We start from the raw sequence: 21,833 nt of genomic DNA on the forward strand, positions 1-21,833 counted from the left end.
GGTTTCCATCAAATGTGCCGCTTACAAGAAAACACAAGGAGTGTAATGTGTAAGAATGACGCAACTAATCTGAATCCTCACTTCACTCTTTATGCTTGAATGAATTAAAACGTGCAATGACACAGCCACCTAACAAACTCCTTCAACGCAAGTTAAAACTGACTTCAGTGTGGCTTTGCAGTTCTTACGCCAACGATTAAAGGCACACCAATCTGAAGCACTGCAACGAAAGATGTCTTATATAAATTTAAAAAATCACTGGACGCTATCCAAGCAATGGATAAGCTATTTCTTGCTGTGTGCAAATTCAGCATTTTAGTGGGGGAATTAACGTGGTTATGTTAACAAGCTTAACATTCTAAGGACTTCCTAATCTCCTAATTGTCTAAAAGGATGAGTTCCCCACCACCTCACCTTCCCTACCTCCTCTGGGAGTAATTCCCCAACCCCCATCACCATCCTTCTGCCAATGCCTACTAACCTGGTGAGGAATCACTGCTGACTTCCCTGATTCAGTCACTGACTACTCTGTGCAATTTCTTTTTATTTATTTATTTATTTTTGTCTTTTTAGGGCCGCACCCACGGCATATGGAGGTTCCCAGGTTAGGGATCCAATTGGAACTGTAGCGGTCGGCCTACACCACAGCCATGCGGGATCAGAGCCATGTCTGCGACCTACACCACAGCTCACGGCAATGCCGGATCCTTAACCCACTGAGCATAGGCCAGGGATCGAACCCGCTTCCTCATGGATGCTAGTCGGGTTCATTAACCACTGAACCACAACGGGAACTCCCGCTGTGCAATGTCTATACCCTTAGCAGTAGTACTCTGCTACGGAGGCATTTTTTAAAATTATAAAGAATAAGGTCAAAGTACATGAATAGGGCAGCAAGCAGGAGGGTGTGTGTGTGTGTGTGTGTGTGTGTGTGTGTGTATATATATATATATATATATATATATATATATATATATAACTTTTTGCTGAGTCAGCACTAAAATCAGCCATTTTCATTAGGACCTTCAATTTCTGAAAGGCCAAAATCTCTGGAGAGGCCATTAATATATCTTTTGCGGCTCATTAAATTGCCCTGAAGAAGCAAAAAGAAATCTAAAGAGCTAAACAATAAACTTAAAAGTCCGGCATTTTCTTTATTTAAAAAAAAAAAAATTTAGGTGAGAGCAACAGAAACATTCTTCAGATGTTTGGACACTGTAAACTTTACATGAAGTCATCCAAAAATTAAATCTTCAGATCTCCATCAGCGAATAAAAGTCTTGTGCGTTTTTCGAACCCGGTACATGTTACAGTACAACACTTTATACTAAAGACGTTGCTATTCTTTTCAGAGTCAAGATATTGAAGCAAAAAAAAAAAAAAAAAATGAAAGCTGCATTGGGGAACAAAAGGCCCCTCAATCAGGGTTTATGTTCATGTAAAGCCCAACCATGGGTCATGTGGTCACATCAGATTGACCAGATGTTAAGACGCTGAGATTTCTCTGGATGTACCAAGGAAGCACAAAACTACACTGGCTCTGGCTCCCAACTTAGGCGTATTTTATTAAAATTTCCCTTCTCTGAAAAATGATCATCCAGGAAACACTCTATACACTATACTGTTTGATTGATCGTAAAACCTGTTCCCACCTCTGGTAAGCAATGATTGAAATCTTGTTTGTGTCAACTGATTTCGGTGTGGTGCCCATACCAGAGAGGGTACTACATAAGATCCATAAAGATAACCTTTGAAAACAACCTGTTGTCATAAATGTTGTTATGGAACATCTACTATTTAGAGGCATGAATCGAGTATCGTAAAGTTGAAGGGCTCCCATGATAAAGTATCAAAATCATACAAGTCAAGGTCACCTGCTGGGGAACTGTCTGTTTATTTAACCATCAGACATGGAGAAAGATTAGAAATGGAAAAATTCCTAGAAGGTAGGCGGGAGTATAGATCAGAACGGAGTTTAAAACTGGAAGGCGGAGTTCCCGTCGTGGCTCAGTGGTTAACGAATCCGACTAGAAACCATGAGGTTGTGGGTTCAATCCCTGGCCTCGCTCAGTGGGTTAAGGATCCCAGTGTTGCCGTGAGCTGTGGTGTAGGTTGCAGATACGGCTCGGATCCAGCGTTGCTGTGGCTCTGGTGTAGGCCGGTGGCTGCAGCTCTGATTCGACCCCTAGCCTGGGAACCTCCACATGCCTCGGGAGTGGCCCAAGAAATGGCAAAAAGACAAAAACAAAAACCTGGAAGGCAATTTGACGATGTCTGTATCAAAAGCATTAAAATATGCACATCCTGGAATTCCCTAGTGGCTCAAGAGATGAAGGACTCAGTGTTGTCATTGCAGTGGCTCCAGTTACAGCTCGGATGTGGGTTCAATCCCTGGCCCAGGAACTTTTGCATGCCGCGGGGGCAGCCAAAAAAATAAATGAAAACAAAATAAAAAGCATGCATATCCTTTAATGAGAAATTCCATGTCTGGGAAAGAGAGGCAGAGACAACAAAAACATTAAAACGCCTAACAGGACTCTTCTGATGAAGTCTGGCTAAGAAACACAAACACACCATCCTCTGTCCCCCCTTTCCAGATCTAGAGGCTGCGGGTCACGCTGGCAAAAGCTGAGAACAAATAGAAGCTGATTTGGCGTGGGCAGCTCAGCCTCAGGGACTCTTCCAAGCACAGCTGAGCATGTTTCACAGAAGCAAAGTTTCAAGGACTTTAACCGCCAACTTAGAGCCCCTCATACAGCTCAGCAGATCCTGGGAGAAGGGGGTCAAGTGAGAGCTCCTGGTAATCAGTTCTTCCGACGGAACCAGAACAGAGACAGGTTCCAAAGGGGTCAGTGAGGCAGTGGATTTTACTTCCATTATAACAAAAATGATGTGGCGATTGAACACGGATAAATTCAACTAGTCAGAGCATTGGGAACTGCCTTTTCCTTCACAGAAAAGCTACACAGACAGCACAGAGGTCTCACACCCCCTCCACGCAGGTCGCCCGGGCTGAACGTCTGAGGTTACCATGGTCTGTTTCTCACAACTAAGGAACCAACACTGGTACATCGCTATCAAGGCAACGGCACACTTTATTCCTACTTCACTAGGCTTCCCCTAATGTCCTTTTTCTGTTCCAGGAACCTAGCCAAGATATGCCATGTCTCCTCTGGTCCATAACACTTTCTCAGACTTTCCTTGTTTTTGACCACCTGACAGCTTTGAAGAGTGCCGGGCAGGTGTTTTGAAGAATGCCGCCCACCCGCCCCCCGCAGACAGAGCTTGTTTCATGGTTTTTCCTCGGATGACGCTGGAGTTACAGGTTTGGGGGAGGGGGGCAACAGAGGTAAAGTGACAATTTCTCAATATCGTATCAAAGGTACATAGTGTCACCCCCACATCACAGATGATGTCAGCATTTCTTTGTCATTGAGGTATAGCTGTGTTAGTTTCTGCTGTATACAGCAAAGTGATTCAGCTGTACATAGACGTACTCCTTGTCAAATATTCTTTTCCATTATGGTTTATCGGGGGACACGGACGGCAGCTCTCTGTGCTACATAGCAGGATTTTGTCATTTATCCCCTCCGTGGACAACAGCCTACATCTGCAGACCCCAACCCTTCCAGTCCATCCATCCCTTCTCCAACACCGCCCCTCCGACTCCCCTTCAGGAACCACAAATCTATTCTCCCTGTCCCTACACTGCAGCTTGAGGCAATGCCAGATCCTTAACCCATGGAGCGAGGCCAGGGATCGAACCTGCATCCTCAGGGATGCTAGTCAAATTCGTTTCCGCTGAGCCACGATGGGAACTCCTCGTTTTTTGAACACTTCCTTACTTTCTGCTTCTCCTATTTTTATCGGTGAAATGCTTTCCTTAAGAAAAGGGCTGTTATGGGAAGAACTGTGTGTTATTCACACACACACACACACAAATTGACATTCAAGTCCTGGCCACCAGTACCTCCGAAAGCGACCTTATTTGGGAACAGTTATTGGAGACGTGATGAGTTAAGATTGGGTCGTGTTAGAATAGGGGAGTCCCCTAAGCCAGTAGAATCAACGTCCTTACAAAAAGGAGCAATTTGGACACAGCACAGAGGACAAACAACACACAGCACACAGTGACGATGAAGGCAGAGATCGGGGTGATGCTTCTAACAAATATCCCAAAGACTATACTGCAAATCAGAGGCCCAAGTCTCCGTGTCCCAGTACTCAGCATTACATCTGGATGCGAACGAGGTTGGGGGGCAGTGTTTTCAGATGCCTCATTTTCCCTGCAGAGTTTCCAGCCACCTGCAGCTTGGTTCAGAACGCTACTTGCCAGGCACACCTGCGAGTACTAGCAATAACCACCCGTCTGTATAATCACCATCTTCGGCATGCTAAGTACCAGCTCCGTGAAAGCCAAGCACTTCCCAGGTGCCCCACACAGCAAAGCTGCGGGGCTGGCAGGTGATTCCCTGCACCACAGGGGTCCCAGACAGAAGCGGTCAAGTGGACATTTGTGGTCCCCGTTTAATGACTCTCTGTGCCCCACTTCCATCTTCCTTAAGTCACATCCACGATTGGCCTGAGAGTTCAGAACTAAACTGAATACCTCACTGTGCGCTATACAAATACTGTACAGGGAGCTCCTGTTGTGGCTCAGGAGAAACAAACCCAACTAGCATACGTGAGGATTCGGGTTCGATCCCTGGCCTTGCTGAGTGGGTTAACGATCTGGCGCTGCGGTGAGCTATGGTGTAGGTCACAGGATGCAGCTGGGATCTAGCATTTCTGTGGCTGGGGCTTAGGCCAGCGGCTACAGCTCTGATTCGGTCCCTAGCCTAGGACCTTCCATATGCTGGACCTGTGGCCCTAAACCCACACACACATACACATACACAAAGAAAACAAATATGGTATAGTCATCCAGCATTTACACACTAGTACAATTTCACACACTAGAGGAAAGAGAAGAGAATGCCAAGCTTTCAGATGAAGGGATCATAGTCCTGAAAAAGGGAAAGTGACTTGTCCTCACAGAGCTGAGACAGAGAAGAGGCAGGCTGGAATCTGCCATGTCTTCTCACTCCATATCCAGGAACCTTACGGAGGTGAAATCTAAGCTCTGGCCTGGATAGAGAAGGAAACTTTTCCCCTCCCCTCAGTCAACTGGGAGAAGAGGAACTGGCTGTGACAGCCTGGGATCTGAAGTTTGAGTTTGGAAATTATTTTCATTACAGAAGTTCCGGTTCATCTGCCTTTTTAATGCCTATATTAAAAAAAAAAAAATCAAATGAAGTCGTGAAGCTTAGGCCAGCTCCCAAATCGTATACATATGCCTCCTGCAGCCCCTAGAGCTCTACTCTAATCCTTCAAATTATTAAATAATTACTGTGCTTCCCTTGGGGTCGCGTTTGGCAACAAAATACTGGTCTAAATGAACCAACGATATAACCCAGTGCATAACATTTATGTTCTTAACTTCTTAGAAGCAAAAGGATATGAAATCCTTCTGAGGTTCTGACTAGGAGGAAAGCGAAGGGTTTTCTGTGGGGTTCGGAGGGCAAGGGGAACAGAATGTCAAAGAAACCTGAGACTCTGGGAACTATTCCAGGAATGAGGGCCACCCCCTTCCCCCACCAACCGTGTGTAGATCAGCCAGTCTCCACTCCAATCCCAGTTCTCCCCCATTTCAGGAGTGGCTATGGCCTCCAGGAGAAAACCAAGCATATGGCCCTGCCCTTCTGGACATTTCTACAGTGTTGGCTGGGCTGCTCTGGAAAATCCCATTTTATCTCCTATAGCTCTATGACCTCAAGTTGTCATTTCCAATAAAGCACGCTTCCGCTGATTTTTATGAACACAGACAAAAGCTGCTACAACCTTTTTCTTCCCCCAAATCTTTCAAACCAACTGTAGTTGCTATGGAGGGTTATTTGTTTCTAAGGCAACAGCGTATATCTAAGTACTAATGGCCTGTCCTTTTGCCAGGCAACAAACAGCCTTGTGATGCAACTGCACCTGTCTCCGCTACGCGTTACTATGGAGACGCTGCAGTTGCTATGGCTACCATCACGCTAATCGCCTAGCAAAGGCAGACATACAGCAGTCTTCTCAGAGAGCCCAGCTGTTCCTCCCCATCTCTTGCTGAAGACTGATTGTCCAGGGTCTGTGATGGAATGCTTCTCAACTGAGATGCACAAGAACTTCACTAATGCTGTTTCAGAGGATCACTTTATGCCCCCTTCTGCAGAACAAACACCAGACCCAGCAAGAACCTGCAAACGACGTGGACTGTGAAACTACTGCCATCTTCGGATCCATGCCATTCCCACTGACATAAACTTGTAGTCCAAGAATCACATCTCTTAATGGGGCGGTGACAAGAGAACGCTATCTATAAACCTAAAACATCGTGTGTGCGCGTACAGAGTTAAGGGATAGATTTCAACCTCAAGCACCACGTAAGAGAGGATCAGTTTTAAAATTTAGGTCTGAGTTATCTGGCTCTTTTTTCTTAGAATCTAACATTGATTTTTTTTTTTCTCTCCAGTGACAGGTGACATCCCCTCCCCTCCAATTACATCTCTGTGAAAATGGCACCCAGGACCTCAAAGTTTTAAAACAAATGGGGTGGTGACAGGCAATCCAAGTCTCGACTGTTCTTGGCTGTTGCTGTTCTGCTTCAAACACCAAGTAAACACCAAGTAACCACAACAAAACGATCGCCCTGAAGCACCGTCTCCATGGAGACAGGGATGGCAACAGCTCAGTGCGTCCTTCACCAGAACACCTGGAGACCCTCTCGCTCAGATGATGGGAAGATGGAACTGCTTACCTGTCTCAATCCTGGACTCCCATCCTAACAAACTGCCCCTCGCTCAGACAACGAAGCTGCCGACTTTCCTCTGCAAACGCTTCCACCCAGGAAGACATCATTCCACCCACCAGGAAGCCTTCGGGAAGGAGACACACCCTCCCAAGCGGCAGAAGCGGTAAGGTTTGCAGAAAATACAGCCACGGACATGCCTCCCAGGGTGCTTAACTTCGGTCTCATTTATCTACAGTTATTGTCCAAGTCATACAGACTCGTCAGTAAGTTTCAGTGACGGTCTCTGCCAAAATAATGCAACACCAATGGACCAAAACGAAAATGAAAACCAAAAAAAGTCTGAATGGCTTACCTTTGATATGCCTGAGGAGAGGCGGGAGGTGTATTGAACACATTCGAGTGTGAGTGATAAGGTGTCTTTTTCAAAGCCTGAATTAGATTTTGTCTATACTCTGGGTCTATGCACCACAATGACCCCTTCCCGATACTCTGCAAGGAAAATTAAAATAGAGAAGTCATTAACACAGAGACAGTAAGCATTCTGCAGTAAGTAGACGGATAGCTCTTATCACAGTTACTAATTTTTCAAAGCCTCTCACTTCTTTGGCAACTGTTTGCCGGCCTTAACTATTGTACTATTGTCCTCAGACAACAGAACACCAGACAATGCGCTTCCATGTACTTGGATTAAGTTTGACAAAATGAACATGTTATTACCAGGTGAGGCTGCTACAATAATACTGTAATTTTCATAGCCTACTAACCAAAACCCTCAGATGCCTTTATTATTTTTCCGTGTCAGCTGTGAAGAACCTATGTGTTCTAACAATGAGTTTTAAATCTGCCAGATTTCAAGGGCTTACAGAAAAAGAGGGCAGAGGCGGCCTCAAAACTTTGTGCCTGCTTTAAAAATGCCAGAGTTATGTTTTTCAAACCATATTACATCAATGCCACTTGACAAAAACAGGAAAGTGATCCGCTTGTTTTTTTTCCTACTTACAAAAGACAGACATTTAAACTTCGAGTGGCATTCTGTGATGACCTGCCCCAAGAAACCAGAGAACTCAGGCCGCAGGGGTAAACCTAAGGCCAGAATCCCATATTTATTCTTTGGATTCCTCAGTGCTGGATTCTGCTCCAGACCTGAATCTTCCAAAGTCAAATTTGGCAGAAGTCAGATTTACAACGCGAATCTGATCGGGTTCCATGGAAAGAGGGAGACTTTGCTTTGAGACCCACTTTCAGCTGGACGCTTTCGTTCTGCATGCAGCACATTAGAAAACAAATGTAAGACCTTCCTCTGAGGCCCGCTGGAACTGGAGGCAGGCCGAGGGGCAGTCCCGGCTTGGAAGGCTGGCTTTCGAGTGACCGAATGTACCCAAGCTGTTTGATAAGGTCATGTGTAAATATTTACTAATCTGGAGAGAAAAGAGGTCAAATTATATAAACCCGTGCCCACCCCATGCTTCCAGCCAACGGACTCTCTCATTTTCACAACTACTGAACTTCAGGAAGATTCAGAAAGCACGCAGGAAAATCATTTAACTAGGCTATGGGGCAAAGTGCACAAAAGTCCCTTAGAAGGAGAACTCAAAATTAAGTTATTCCTAAAATCTTTAAAGACGTTTAAAAAATCTGTTATTTCGGTCATCAGTTTCCTAAATAGTTTACTTCCAAACTTATTCACAGAACCCATTAAAATTCCTTCCTATCAACCACATGGGTGCCCTGAATACAGGGAATTGCTCAAAGCCAAGGTCAGGGGCTGGAGCCTTCAGTCACCCCCGTCACCCATCCCCAGGTGCAGGCCTGACCCCAAACACCACCCCAGTCGGGCTGACGTGCCTGGGGCTACACACTAAAGTTCCCGGAAGTTTAAAGACATGAAAGATTGCAACTTTGGAAAATTCAGTGTCCTTACGTGGCCTTTCCTTTCTCGGGTACGTGGTCAAGCCCAGAACAGTTCCGGGGGGCTTATGACATTTTCTGGGTAAAGCAGGCAGGGCCCCAACGATCAGCCCTGAACCTTCCTTTCTGTCCTTTGGGAAAAAACTGTTCAGCACAGTTTTCAGAAGAAAAGCCAAGCCAAGCCAAAGGGGTAGGGAAGCGGGGGGCAGAGGAGGGCGACCGGTACGGACTAAATCTGCATACTGCAGAACCAAGCACCAAAGCCGGGCATGCTCTGGGCAGCGGGGGTCCGCCCCTAGAACCCTGTGCCTCTGGGTGAGACCACCCTTCTGATCCACCTGAAGGAGCCAGGGGGAGGCCCAGGGCCCACGTGCAACCCTAACACTTCGGCCAGGAGATTATCTCAGCTCTGGGAACCCCGTGGGGCTTTTGTTTTCATCGAGGTGGCTTTCGGGGTGGGGCCGGTTAATTTTTCAGGGAATAAAAATATGACAAAGCGATGAAGGGAAAGAACAATATAAGCCCAGAATGTGGTTTCGCCTAATCCTCAGTACCCTGTTTAGGTGGTCACCCTACTATTTAGCAAAAGAGAAAGGGGGGGGGGACATCCGGGGGTGGGGGGCGGTCCAAAGGTAACTGATCCCGGTACAGGAGGCAGGCAGAGCTGCAAGAACAGGAGCTCTAAAGCTAGATAGACGTTTCCAGTGTGGCCTCGGGCAAATCTTGGTTTCCTCCTTGGCAAGGTAAAGACCCCCTTAGAGGCTGGCATGGGCCGAGCGGAGGCATCCTGTGAAGACCTTGCCAGCGCACACCTGCTGGCGCTGGAGAAATGGCAGGAGTGGTCCTGAGCCGCTCCTTTCTGAGAAGAAAGGAGGCAAAGCTGGCCATCCAATGCCTTTTTTTTTCCCTCCGTTCTTTTTAGGGCCACACCTGCCACCTATGAAGTTCAGGCTAGAGGGTGAATAGGAGCCGCAGTGGCCAGCCTACACCACAGCCACAGCAGCCCCCGATCTGAGCCACAGGTGTGACCTTCACCACAATGCATGGCAATGCCGGATTCTTAACCCAGTGATTGAGGCCAGGGATCAAACCCGCATCCTCAAGGAATCCCTAACCCACCGAACCACAATGGGAACTCTTATCATGCCTTTCAATATCTGATTTTCCCATCATAGAAGACGCACCAAATGCCCACAGTGGCAGCAGGCAGGACCTCCGGCGAAGTGGCTTGCCATGGGCAGCTTAAGTGGCAATGTCAGCTCCCGTGAGCTGGTCCTGGTTTAGCAAATTCCCTCTGAAGCGCTTCCCTACTTTCTAAATGAAGCGCTTTCCCTACTTCATTTCCATCACCTCCCCTCCATCTCCCTTCTACACACCCCTCACGCCATGGTCCTTCCCCTCTGCTCAGGACGCTGATTCCGACTCACAACAATCTCCCAGCTAGAAGTCTTCCTTTTTGCCCAGGTCTCTGCACAGTGGTCATCAAGCTAAGGTTTAACTGCAAACACAGTCAGCACGTGCCCACAGCATCCGTTCCCTGTAGCCACCTGCCTGGGCTTCGGAGCATCACGGCTCCTACCTTCATCAGGTCTGCATCTCACAGCAAGTAGGGTCTGGAGCTGCTGACAGATTTTCACATATCAGACACTAATTTCAACATCTCATACGTAGAATTTCCGGGGGGGGGAGCAAAAAAGCATCTTCAGGACACAGCCATGGGGACACTGCTGATCCCTCTAATCCTGCCAATGACGTTACAGTGGAGAGCCCTAGGCAGGGCTGGAAGGAGCGTGGAAGAGGCTGGCACCACATCTTATTTGCAAGTGTTCTCCTTGGTTTCCCATAACCGTTCAGAATAGTACAAAGGTTGACTTGAAAACTTTTAAAATGGAAATATGCACAGCAGGGAATGTTCAAGTTTACCCAGCCAGGAAAAACGGCATTTATTGCCCCTAACACGGGAGAGAAGGATGTAATTTGATTAGAGTTGTGTAATAAGGTTGAGAGTCAGAGCTTTCAGAATGGTCTGCACCTCATCTAAAGAATACAGATTTTTTTTTTTTAATTTTTAATTTTTATTTATTTATTTATTTTTGTCTTTTTGCCATTTCTTGGGCCGCTCTCACGGCATATGGAGGTTCTCAGGCTAGGAGTCTAATCGGAGCTGTAGCCACCGGCCTACACCACAGATACAGCAACTTGGGATCTGAGCCGAGTCTTCGACCTACACCACGGCTCACGGCAACGCCGGATTATCAACCCACTGAGCAAGGCCAGGGATCGAACCCGCAACCTCATGGTTCCTGGTCGGATTTGTTAACCACTGCACCACGACGGGAACTCCCGGATTTTTTTTTTTTTAACCATAATAACTGCGAGGACCACACAAGATTAAATGTTAAGGAATTCAAAGTAATAAGGGAAGAAAGATCTCTATTCATAGACACATTTTCATCTTTAAAAATATATATATTTAATATATATATATTTATTTAAGACAAAACAAGTCTGTGCAGGGAGAAGTGAAGGATGATTTTTCTTACACGCACACACACACACAGAGTTGGAGAAAACTAATGTAAAAAGGAAAAGGAAAAAAATAAGTAAAAACGGATGAAGCCAAGTTTCTGTTTTAATTCAAAAAGCACCTGGGGAATAAGAGCCTACTCCTTGTTAAGCAATAAAAACATCAGGACATAACAGGAAAGAAAAAGACAAGGAGAACCTATAGTGTAAAAAGAACTGATTAGTGAGAAAGATTTTTTAAAAAAAGAGAGAGAGGGAAGAAGAACAGCTAAATTAAATCTTACATCGAACGTGTTTTCCCCAAGAGATCTGGATCCAGGGCCGCCTAGGGCAGCCCATGAATCTCGGCCCTGCGTCCACAGCGCCACAGATGCCCAGGGCAGCACTGGTCAGTCCGTCTAGCATCAGGGCTTCGCTGCGGTCTCTTCGCTAGGCGGTGCGTTCCTGAGGTTAAGCATTTTAAACATTGTTTACCAACCGTGGACCATGACACATTAGTGGGGCATGCAGTCAATGTGCTGGGTCGCAACTGCCTTCATGGAAAAGAAGAGAACTAAAGAGAAGCGCACAGAAGGCACCTGACCTAAAGGAAAATTCTGTGGCCAGTGTACGGAGCACACCTGGGGGTTGGTACACAGCGGCTCACAAAGTAACACACACTTCTTACTGGGGATCTGGGTCCAAAGAGGTGGTAAACACAGTTCTCACCATTTCTGGGGGATAAATCCCTCTTCTAGCAGTAATGGAGGACGCCCCGAAATGTGATGCCCAAGGCAGGGGAGGGGTCATGCTTGGGGATGGGGGTTAATAAAGGCAGGACCCCGAGCACAACGGAGCAGGGAGTCAGATATGTGTTTGCAGTGAATGTGAAACAATCCGTTTGCATGTTTCTGAAATGCCCTTTCCGAGGGCGTTTTCCACATGGCCCACCCCTGTCCACTCCCTCATCCATATGGCACCCACTGCATGCCAGGCACCACGGGGGCACATGAGTGAATTCAAAACAATGCAAAGAGGCAACTGCTCTCTTGAAGCTTGGATTCTGGGGCGGGGAGGAAGACAGTGAGTAAAGACACATAGGCAAGGTCGTGGCAGACTGCAATGCCTGCTGGGAAGGAAATAAAGAGTGTGGTGCGTTAGAAGACAGGAAGGTGCTGCGTGTGAAACAAATGGGCTGGAAGTGGAAGAGGACCTGCCGGGATCCTCGAGGTGCTGATGCCACAGTCCAGGCCTGAGGTGACCAGGCGGCGGTGGTGATGGAGAAAGGAGGGCAGCTCCAGGATGTATTTCAGAGAAGCGATTGGACCGGCGATGGCTTAGAATCAGCAGGTCAAGAAGAGGGAAGAATAATGGTTTGATGTGAGTACCGACCAGGTCAGACATTAGGAGAGGGGCATACCCGGCATGCACAGAAACATACAACCTTGGGGACACCTGTGTATTGACAACTATTGATTAAGGTACCTAAAAGAACTTGCTGGACACATGCCATTCTCTTCCCTCCACCGTCCCCTTGCTGACCCAACCTTTATAGCAAAAGCTCAGGAGCACAGAAAGGCAGAGCCGAAGAGGTCAGGCGTGAGAGGTTTCATATCAACTGATTCTTCCACAACAGGGGCTGGTAAATGTTTTCTTCAAGGATCAGAGTAAGAGTTTTCACTCTTTGTAGGCCATATGGCCTCCGCTGACACTGCCCTACTACTACTGCAGAACACAAGCAGCTGGAGATCAGTGAACAGGCATGGGGGCTTCAAAATATTTACAAAAACACAGGTCACTGGTGGCGGCTCCTTCCCTACAGCTCCTACACTTGAACCCAGGGGTCAGACTCAAAGCTCCTGCAGTGTGGGAACCTAAAACCAGGTAAGGGGCTAAGAGTGTTGGGCTGGGTTCTGTGGGATTGGGGAGGGGCGGCCAATGATGATCTAAGGCTCCAAGGCAGGAAAGGGGGACCTCTGGGGGGATGGAGGAGGGATGCGGTGTAGACACTAGAGAAGGTGAGCCCGTCAGTAATAAGCCCACAGATGAGCATATGTTGAGCTGCACCTCACATCACTGCCTCTGAAATCACTGCGCCTGTCCATCCACTCTCCCTGCCCGGGTCTCTGTTTCTCAGCTCTGAATTAGGCGGTCAGATGAAACCATCCCTCAGCCTCCTAACACTACACTTTGAGAATCTGTTACTACAGACTGCTTAGTGTACATGCGCCTTCAATTCCCCACGTCCTTCTAGCTTCCCAACACAGCCATTTTTCTGTTATGGGTCAGCACAAAGCATCAGAAAGGTCAGGGAGAAGCACATCATTGAGTTTTCAAAGGGCAGCCCTCACTTGGTTGGCCTGGGGTCAGAGAGACTTGGGACCAAGGTTTTGATTTCTCAAGCTGTGTGATCTTGGGCAAGTTACTGAACTGCTCTGAGCTTCAGTTTCCTCATCTATAAAATAGAGGTGATATAACAACACCGGCAATAATACCTTCATAGGACTACTGAAAGGATGAAATGAGATAATCCTGTGTGTGGCACATAAGAAAAGCTCAGCAAATACTGCTCACCCGATTATGAGGATTAAAATATTACATAGCCAGCTTTCTTTCACCAAGCTCCAAACCATGCAGGCCCTGACCTCATGGAGGAGTACTTGCCCAACTGTAAAATAATGCAAATATCATCTAAAAAAAAGATCATATACGGCTCTTTGTTTTCCACTGTCTGATGGTACTTTCCTTGGTCTGATGGAAGAAGGCATTTTTGTATCAGATGGACCAAGGCAGAGGTGGAAGTGAAAGGACCAAAACAGAACAAAGCAAAGACCTAGGCATGGGCTGAAACCAGGGGGGATAGGGCACTTCGAGTCACTTCTTTGTACATCAAGGCCCCTGGGCACCAGGCCCAGAGCTTCCCAGGAAAGGCCCCTGCCCTTCAGAGCTGAAACCTGCCACCTTCTAGGGTGGAGAGGCCCCGCCCACCATGCTGCCCAGGGGTGGGGTGGGCAGAAGAGCTATGGGAATAAAGCTGGGCGGGCAGAAGCAGGATGGGCAAATGGAGCCCGCCTGGGATATGGAAGGGTCTCCTGGTGGGGGGGCTGTGAGAAGAGGGTTGGGGGCTGGGGGAGGGTGCCGATACTCTCAGATCTGCAGGGTACCCCACGCCCTCAAATCCCTTCCTCGGCCCCCAGACAAGGCCAGAATCCAGACTTCAGTGGCTTGCGAATCCATCCAAACTTCTGTAGCCCTAAGGAAAGGATGCACCTAGTGCCTCATTTTGAAGCAGGTGGCAAGGCAGGGGACATTTTTTTTAGGATGCAGAACTTCCAGAGGAAGACAGAGGATACACAACCATCAAAGACTGCACAGAGGGGAGTTCCCGTCGTGGCGCAGTGGTTAACGAATCTGACTAGGAACCATGAGGTTGTAGGTTCGATCCTTGGCCTTGCTCAGTGGGTTAACAATCCGGCGTTGCCGTGAGCTGTGGTGTAAGCCACAGATGCGGCTCGGATCCCGCATTGCTGTGGCTGTGGTGTAGGCCGGTGGCTACAGCTCCGATTAGACCCCTAGCCTGGGAACCTCCATATGCCACGGGAGCGGCTCAAGAAAAGGCAAAAAGACGGGAAAAAAAAAAAAAAAAAAAAAAAGACTGCACAGAAAGTTCCCATTGTGACTCAGTGGGTTACGAACCCGACTAGGATTCACGAGAATGTGGGTTGGATCCCTGGCCTTGCTCAGTGGGTTAAGGATCTGGCGTTGCCATGAGCTGTGGTGTAGGCTGCAAACGTGGCTCAGATCCTGCATGGCTGTGGCTGTGGTGTAGGCCAGCAGCTACAGCTTCAATTCAACTCCTAGCCTGGGAACTTCCATATGCCTCAGGTACAGCCCTAAAAAGACCAAACAAATAAACATACATGTATTAAAAAACAAAAAACAAAACCCTCAAAAAACAAATAGAATAGAGAAAAGCTATTTGAACAAGTGCCAGGGACATCAGCCTACAACAAAATGCTCAGCAAGTGAGTGATTCCTAAAGCCCTTTTCTGTCCTAAAATTCTGTAATTTATAATCTGAAGACATCGGTGGATTTCTGAATTTTAAAACTATTAAGAAAACAAGCCAAAGAACTAGGCAAGTACATGAAAAAGGGACGGAGAGAGGGAGAAAGAGCAAAACTGATCATAAGGAATGTTCTAGATCTATCACTGTTCATTTCCCATAACAAGAGAGACGGTGACTCCAGAAGAAAGATTTTTTTAAAAAAGGAGTCGCATGAGACACTTGAATTTCCTGAACTGTTTGCGGGGTTTGACATGTCCCACTTTGCTCTCAAAATAGTGCCTTTTGTTTGTTTGCTAAAAGCAGAAGGAGCAAGGGAAAAGAGAAATTACACACCTGGTCTGGACAGGAAGCTCTCTAAGCTCCTGGCCCAGGGGGCCTCAGTAGAGCTGCATTCCAGGGAGGGGCCCTGCAGGCAGGGAGGGCAGTCCCCATGCCCTGAGGACCAGCCCAGCTTGTGGGCATCAGGAGCTGGACACAGAGCCCCTGAGGATGCCAAATGCACCAATGATGGGTCCTTGGAGGACCAGTAACACACATCACCTCCACTCCTGCAACTGTCTTGCTATTATTGTACACAAGTGTTCTATGGGGATGGAAATCCAGATGAACGAGTCATTTGTACAACACTCAGACACGTGTGCTCTGTGACCAGGCTCTTTCACAAGTGCACCTCGGGTGTCTCTGAAAGGCCCCTCTCCCGTCACTGGGCATCCCTGGAGACGGAGGCCAGGGACCACCGGTGGGACAGGTGGGGAAGAACGTCTCAGGCATCTCTAGTGGAGAACACTTCCTTGACGGGGGAGCAGCTGGACAGACTGTGTGTGTGTCTTTCATCAATGTAGGAAGAATCAATCATTTCTTGCATTAACACCTAAATAAAACCAAAGCAGCCCCAAGGTTTGCCTAAAACCAGACTGCTCTCTAGGAGATACGTGGCAGGTGAAGTGGGGCAGGGGTGGGAATGGCAGAAGGAGAGCAGGTGCCGGGAGTGTGCGGGGGCTCTTGCTCTGCAGGGAATCTCTCCCTGGTCACCCATGAGGATGCTACCCCGGTCCTTCCTCTGCATCCCGGCCAGCCAGTCACTGTGAGGTCCACTGAGGGCGGGGGAGGAGGTCAAACGGAGGGAAACTCTGAGGCACATCCACTCATAAAGGCTGGTAGAGCTAGTAAGTGTTCATTTGGGTTGAAATGAGTTCTTTTTTGTACTCTCTAGACTACTGTTTCCAAACTGCCAAAGGCCATCAAGACCTAGCGCATGACAACAATCACTAACAATGAAACGATCATTAAAACACCTGAAATAGATTTACTCATAAATCCTATCAAACTACACTAGTAAGTTCTAACAAAGAAAAGGGAAGGAGTTCCCACTGTAGGCCGGCAGCTACAGCTTTGATTCGACACCTAGCCTGGGAACTGGGAACTTCCACACACCATGGATGCAACCCTAAAAAGCCAAAAAAAAAAAAAAAAAAAAAAAGAAAAGAAAAGAAAAGGAAGAAAGAAAGAAAAGAAAAAAGAAAAGGGAACGCACGCCAACATGCATGCACACATCTTCGTACTCCAAGTCAGAAAAGTCAAAGAATTGGCATCTTTAAAAAAAAATCACTGCTTTTATTTAACCAAATCTTGGGACCTCCCAATTAGTTTCACCGATGTGTCCTTTGGGCCCTTTAGCAAATAAGGGTCAACTTCTCTTCCCTTTCTGAAACCCCACGGTAGTACCTGGGCGGGCTAAGAAGGAATAGGGACAAAGAGACGTAAAAATGTCATACACTCCCCCCAAAATATAAAAAGCTGGTGGTTTTATATACTTGTAATACCAGCCGTGCTACAGCACCTCAAAGAGTGAAATTACTCCTCAAATGAAATCAAGATATTGTAGCATCAAACCATTCTCTCCCTCCCTCTCTCTCTCACATACATACGCACAGAACGTATAAATAAATCCTACCTGACCATTTAACTGCTAACAACTTCAGTAAAGACATGCAAATTTACAAAGTTTTTATTTGTCACCTGCTATAAAACAGGAAAGGACAATATGTGATAAAGTTCAGAACGTGGATATATTCCTTTTAAAAATTTTAAAATTAACTGTTGTCTGTAACGCACCCACAACCTTTAAGTTAAAACTGCTTGAGCACATTGGCAAAAGGCTGTAAGATAGAAATAAAAGACATCTATTAAATTGCCTTTTTCATGGAATTTACGTAAAAGGTAAACTGACTTAAAGCTAGAAGATTCGAAGGCAGGTAAACTTCACCATTCCTTATGCGGGCAGAAATAACAACTCAGCTATTTTAAAAGTTTAAGAGCCAGTAAAGGATTTTATAAACACACTCGGAGGTGGAGAGGGGAGAAGATGACTGCCAGCTCTAGCTCTGGGCTGAACTTGGACTCTCTCTGGCAACTCTACTTTTTAAAAAGTGATTCAAATGCCGCAGAGAGTAATGCAGTAATGTTTTATGGAGGGTGATAAAGGCACACATGGGTGATAGAGACACCACTGGCTGGATTACAACTGCCCCCCTCCCCCGGGCCATCTTATCTTCTGGTTTTCAGTAGTTACTCATCTATTTTTCAATATTCGATCTTATCTAATTGGCACATATAATTTGATCACCTTATTTCCGTAACTAAAAGTCGCTGAATGTGCCTGGCCAGCTAAGAGCTATACTTACAGGGGGGGTGTGTCCCAGGCCAAAGCTTAGCAGTTAGGGCCTCTTATTTTTTTTTTTTAGAACAATCATCAAGACCCTCGCAGTAGAACACACACCCTGGGTTGTTGGCTGGTTTTGTAAAGAACGGCTGTGGGCTATGGGACCAACTGGCCACCCACTCTCCCTAGTGGCCACAAGGGACCTTTGCTGGGAGTGCCTAGGCTGGGAATCCAGCTCTTCGTCATGGTATTCTGCCATAAGCAGCTCAACCCACTTTGAAGGAGAAATTGCCTTTATGGTGCCTCCAAATTCCAGCACAAGCATCCCAAGAGCAAAGGAAGCGTTTTCAACAAGTGGTGTCTGAACATAGCCTGGGCCCCGGATGCAGCGGCCCCTACTAAGAAGATAAATCCAAACCCATCCCTGACCCAGGTTGGGGAGGCAACAGGGACCAAATGACACCATAAACTTCCCCCATTTTTGCGGGGGAGTGCCCTGCTCATAGCATGCAGAAGTTCCCTGGTCAGGGATTGAACCCACACCACAGCAGTGACCCGCACCATAGCAGTGACAACGCCGATCATTAACCCGCTGTGCCACCAAGGAACTCTTATAAGTTTCCTTTTGAGTTCTTGCAGATGCAGGTCAAGACAAGAACAGAAACCAAGGTGGCATTGGGAGCAGAGGGCAGGGCTGAATGTGTGGCAGGAGGGGCAGAGGGTGTCCAGGGAAAATTGCAAGAAACAGGTGGAGGCTTCAAAAGGAACACAGGTCTGATCAAGTGCTAGGTAAAGACAGGAGAGAAGAGATGGAGTAGAGAATAAACCAATCCTGTGACTAATGTCGAGAAAAAATATAAGTGAACAGAATTCCCCCCAAAGACATGCTGACTGTAGGAACCACATGAAATCACAGCAAAACCTTGGTGTGGTCTGAGCCACCAGTGTCTAACCGTCCCCTCTTGGTCTCACACTGAGTGTCCCTGAGGCCCAGGGCTGAGTACCACTGACCCTTGAAAAATGCAGGGGTTGGGGCACCAACCCCTCCACACACAGTTGAAAATCCTCGTGTAACTCTTGACTCCCCCGAAACTCAACAACCTGCTGTTGACCAGAAGCCCTATCAATAACGTACATGTTTACATGTATTGTGTATTATCTTTCTTAATTTTTCACTATCTCTAGGCTACCAAGTTTGACTGTGAGTTTTTTCAAACTGTCACAAAGCTCCAACATTCTTTTCAATGTATTTTTTGAAGAGAAAAAAAAAAAAAACCTGTATAGATACAGAACTGCAAAGTTCAAACCCTTGTTGTTCAAGGGTCGCCTGTATTTCAAAGGCAAATTACACTGGTCCTCAACCTCGTCGTCAATCCGTGCTCACAAAGTGTGTTCCTATGAGGTCCTAGCAAAGAGCGGAGTTGCCAACCCTGGGATTTGTAGAGCGCACCCGAGAATGGCTGATTTTGGTGATAATGGGATGTGTGTCCCCTGGAAAGGCCGGTGGCAAACCTGAGCCCTGGTCACCAAGGGGATTCACCTGGGCCACCAGCACGGTGACCCTGAAGATTCATACGGGGCCACGGAGGCCACCTGGGTCAGCACACCTGTGGCTGGATGCTCCTTGGCTCAGCCAAGAACTCGCTGCAGCCCGAGGGGCAGAGACCCACCCTCTAGGGAGTCAACCAGCAGCTCAGGAGGTTAATTAATGACTGACAATTACACAAGGCGGCGTGATGGCCAAGCAGAGGCTCGTCAGAGAAAGTCTGCCACGGATTCTGGTTTCGGTGCATGGAGGAGAACCGCTGGCTTGCACCCCAACGCGGCGCGTTTTGTCTCATGGTGCAGAAGTCCTCTCTGACAACCGTTTCCTTGGTCCTGACCTGGATCTCGGGAAGGGCTCCTGGGGCCGGTGCCCTCCGATCTCCCAGGGGGAGGGGAGACGCAGGCCAGCTGGGTGTATTGCCCAAGATCCCCACCGACTGCACTCAGAGCAGGCCACCACGATGAACGGGGGTGTCCCAAACCAGCCAGCCCTTGGGTATCCAGGGAAATGCTACACACGAGAAACGGTAGCTCACTCAGTATGTTGCTGAGTCACCTGGCCTACATGTCAGGCCAACCTGGAACTCAGGCCACACACACACACACACACATACACACACACACACACACGTGATTAGAAATGGTAGAAACTGCCGTGACCGTGAACACTGATGGAGCACTGCCCATGTGCCAAGCACCATCCTAGTGTCTTAGGGGCATGATTTCATTGAGTTCTCCCAACAAACCTAGAAGGTAGACAGAAGGATGAGGAAGTTAAGCTTCAGACAAGTTAACTAACTTGCCTGAGGGTTGACTCAGAAACCCAAACAGGTCACCACCAAAACGAGAATCTGTGACAAACTCCAATAGGTAGATAACCAGCTGCATTAAAACCCCAGCACACGCTTCCACGTCAAATCACAAATGATTTGGAGTTCCCTTCATGGCTCAGCGGTAATGAACCAAACTAGTATCCATGAGGATGCACATCTGATCCCTGGCCTCGCTCAGTGGGTTAAGGATCCAGTGTTGCCGTGAGCCGTGGTGTAGGTCGAAGATGCAGCTTGGATCCTGCATTGCTGTGGCTGTGGTGTAGGCCGGCAGCTGCAGCTCCAATTCGACCCCTACCTAGCCTAGGAACTTCCATATGCCCTGGGAGCAGCCCTAAAAAGAGCAGGAAAAAAAAAAAAAAATCACAAGTGATTTGGGGATTGTCTACTCTACCAAGGGATATACATCCTTACGTGGGTGTGGGTACACAAGCGCTTTCTGACACACACACACATTTTCTTTGATCATTCACGTCAGATGAAAAACAGTCGAGAGTTACTATTGTTCTTAAGGGGACTTTAAATTTGTGTTCCTGGCACGTATCATCTGCAGACAAAACATCACCTTTCTGTTTGTAGAGAAAATTTCAAAGGGCGATCAAATATCTCAGGTGGCCTAAACGACTCAATGAAGGAATCTGAGAAGATTAAGTCTGTTTATGGCCAAGAAAAACAGGCTTTGAAGAGACAGGGGCTCCCCCAGATCCTGATCAGCAAGAAGCAAAGCCACAACCCCAACCTTGGTCTTCTGAACCGCCTCCATCTTTCCACCAAATCATGTTGCCTCCATGAGAAAATCCAAGCTTCCGGAAGTGTTTTCAAATCTACAGGATTCAGAAGGTTCCATGAACCTACAGAAAGGGCTGTACCAAGATAGACAGAACCCTACAAAGGGGAGCAACTTGTGTATGTCTGTGCCAATGTTGACATCCCCTCCTCTCCAGGTGGGACTCCAGGTCTCTGAATTCACCTGGCAGGAAGGAGATTCTTCAAAGCGTGTGCTAACCCTACAGAAATTCTGAAAGGGAATTAGGAGAGAAAGGGCTGTGGTTTGATGGCCATATTCTCAAATGAGTGAGAAAAAGCTAAAACTCCAACATCATTCTGCTAGAGTCAGCCACACTGGATTCATTTGGCAACATAAACCCAGCCCTAAATTACACTCCACTGCTGGGGCAGGGTCTACACAGCCCGTGGGGTCCACACACTAGAAGGAGGTTGTGACTTACATTTCTGGTAAGGCATGTCCTTGTACGTACAGCATAAGTACTGACCAGTGCACATGTAAGGCACTGTTACCCTGTTATTGATCTTTCAGGACAACAGAAAGATGTGTTGTACTTTGGATGTTTCAACCATGCGGCTGTTCCCCAAAACAACAGCAACAAAACAGGGCATCGACTTCAGTAACGCTTCCTTCCAGGCCCATGGGAGCCCAGAGGACACCTGAACAGCTCGTAGGCACTCCTGGATGGGAATCTTACTC

The 21,833-nt window shown here is 47.4% G+C and overlaps 1 protein-coding gene across 19 annotated transcripts in view; it reads right to left on the reverse strand.

The window, feature by feature from the left end:
- FOXN3 (forkhead box N3) overlaps positions 1–21,833 on the reverse strand; it is a 417,615-nt gene that overhangs the window by 179,281 nt on the left and 216,501 nt on the right. For all 19 annotated transcript variants that reach the window (XM_021098352.1, XM_021098365.1, XM_021098361.1 and 16 more), the window contains 1 exon segment: positions 7,182–7,318. In XM_021098352.1, coding sequence (XP_020954011.1) covers positions 7,182–7,318 — 137 coding nt within the window.

The sequence above is a fragment of the Sus scrofa genome, chromosome 7 (assembly GCF_000003025.6).
Source record: "Sus scrofa isolate TJ Tabasco breed Duroc chromosome 7, Sscrofa11.1, whole genome shotgun sequence".
NCBI lineage: Eukaryota > Metazoa > Chordata > Mammalia > Artiodactyla > Suidae > Sus > Sus scrofa.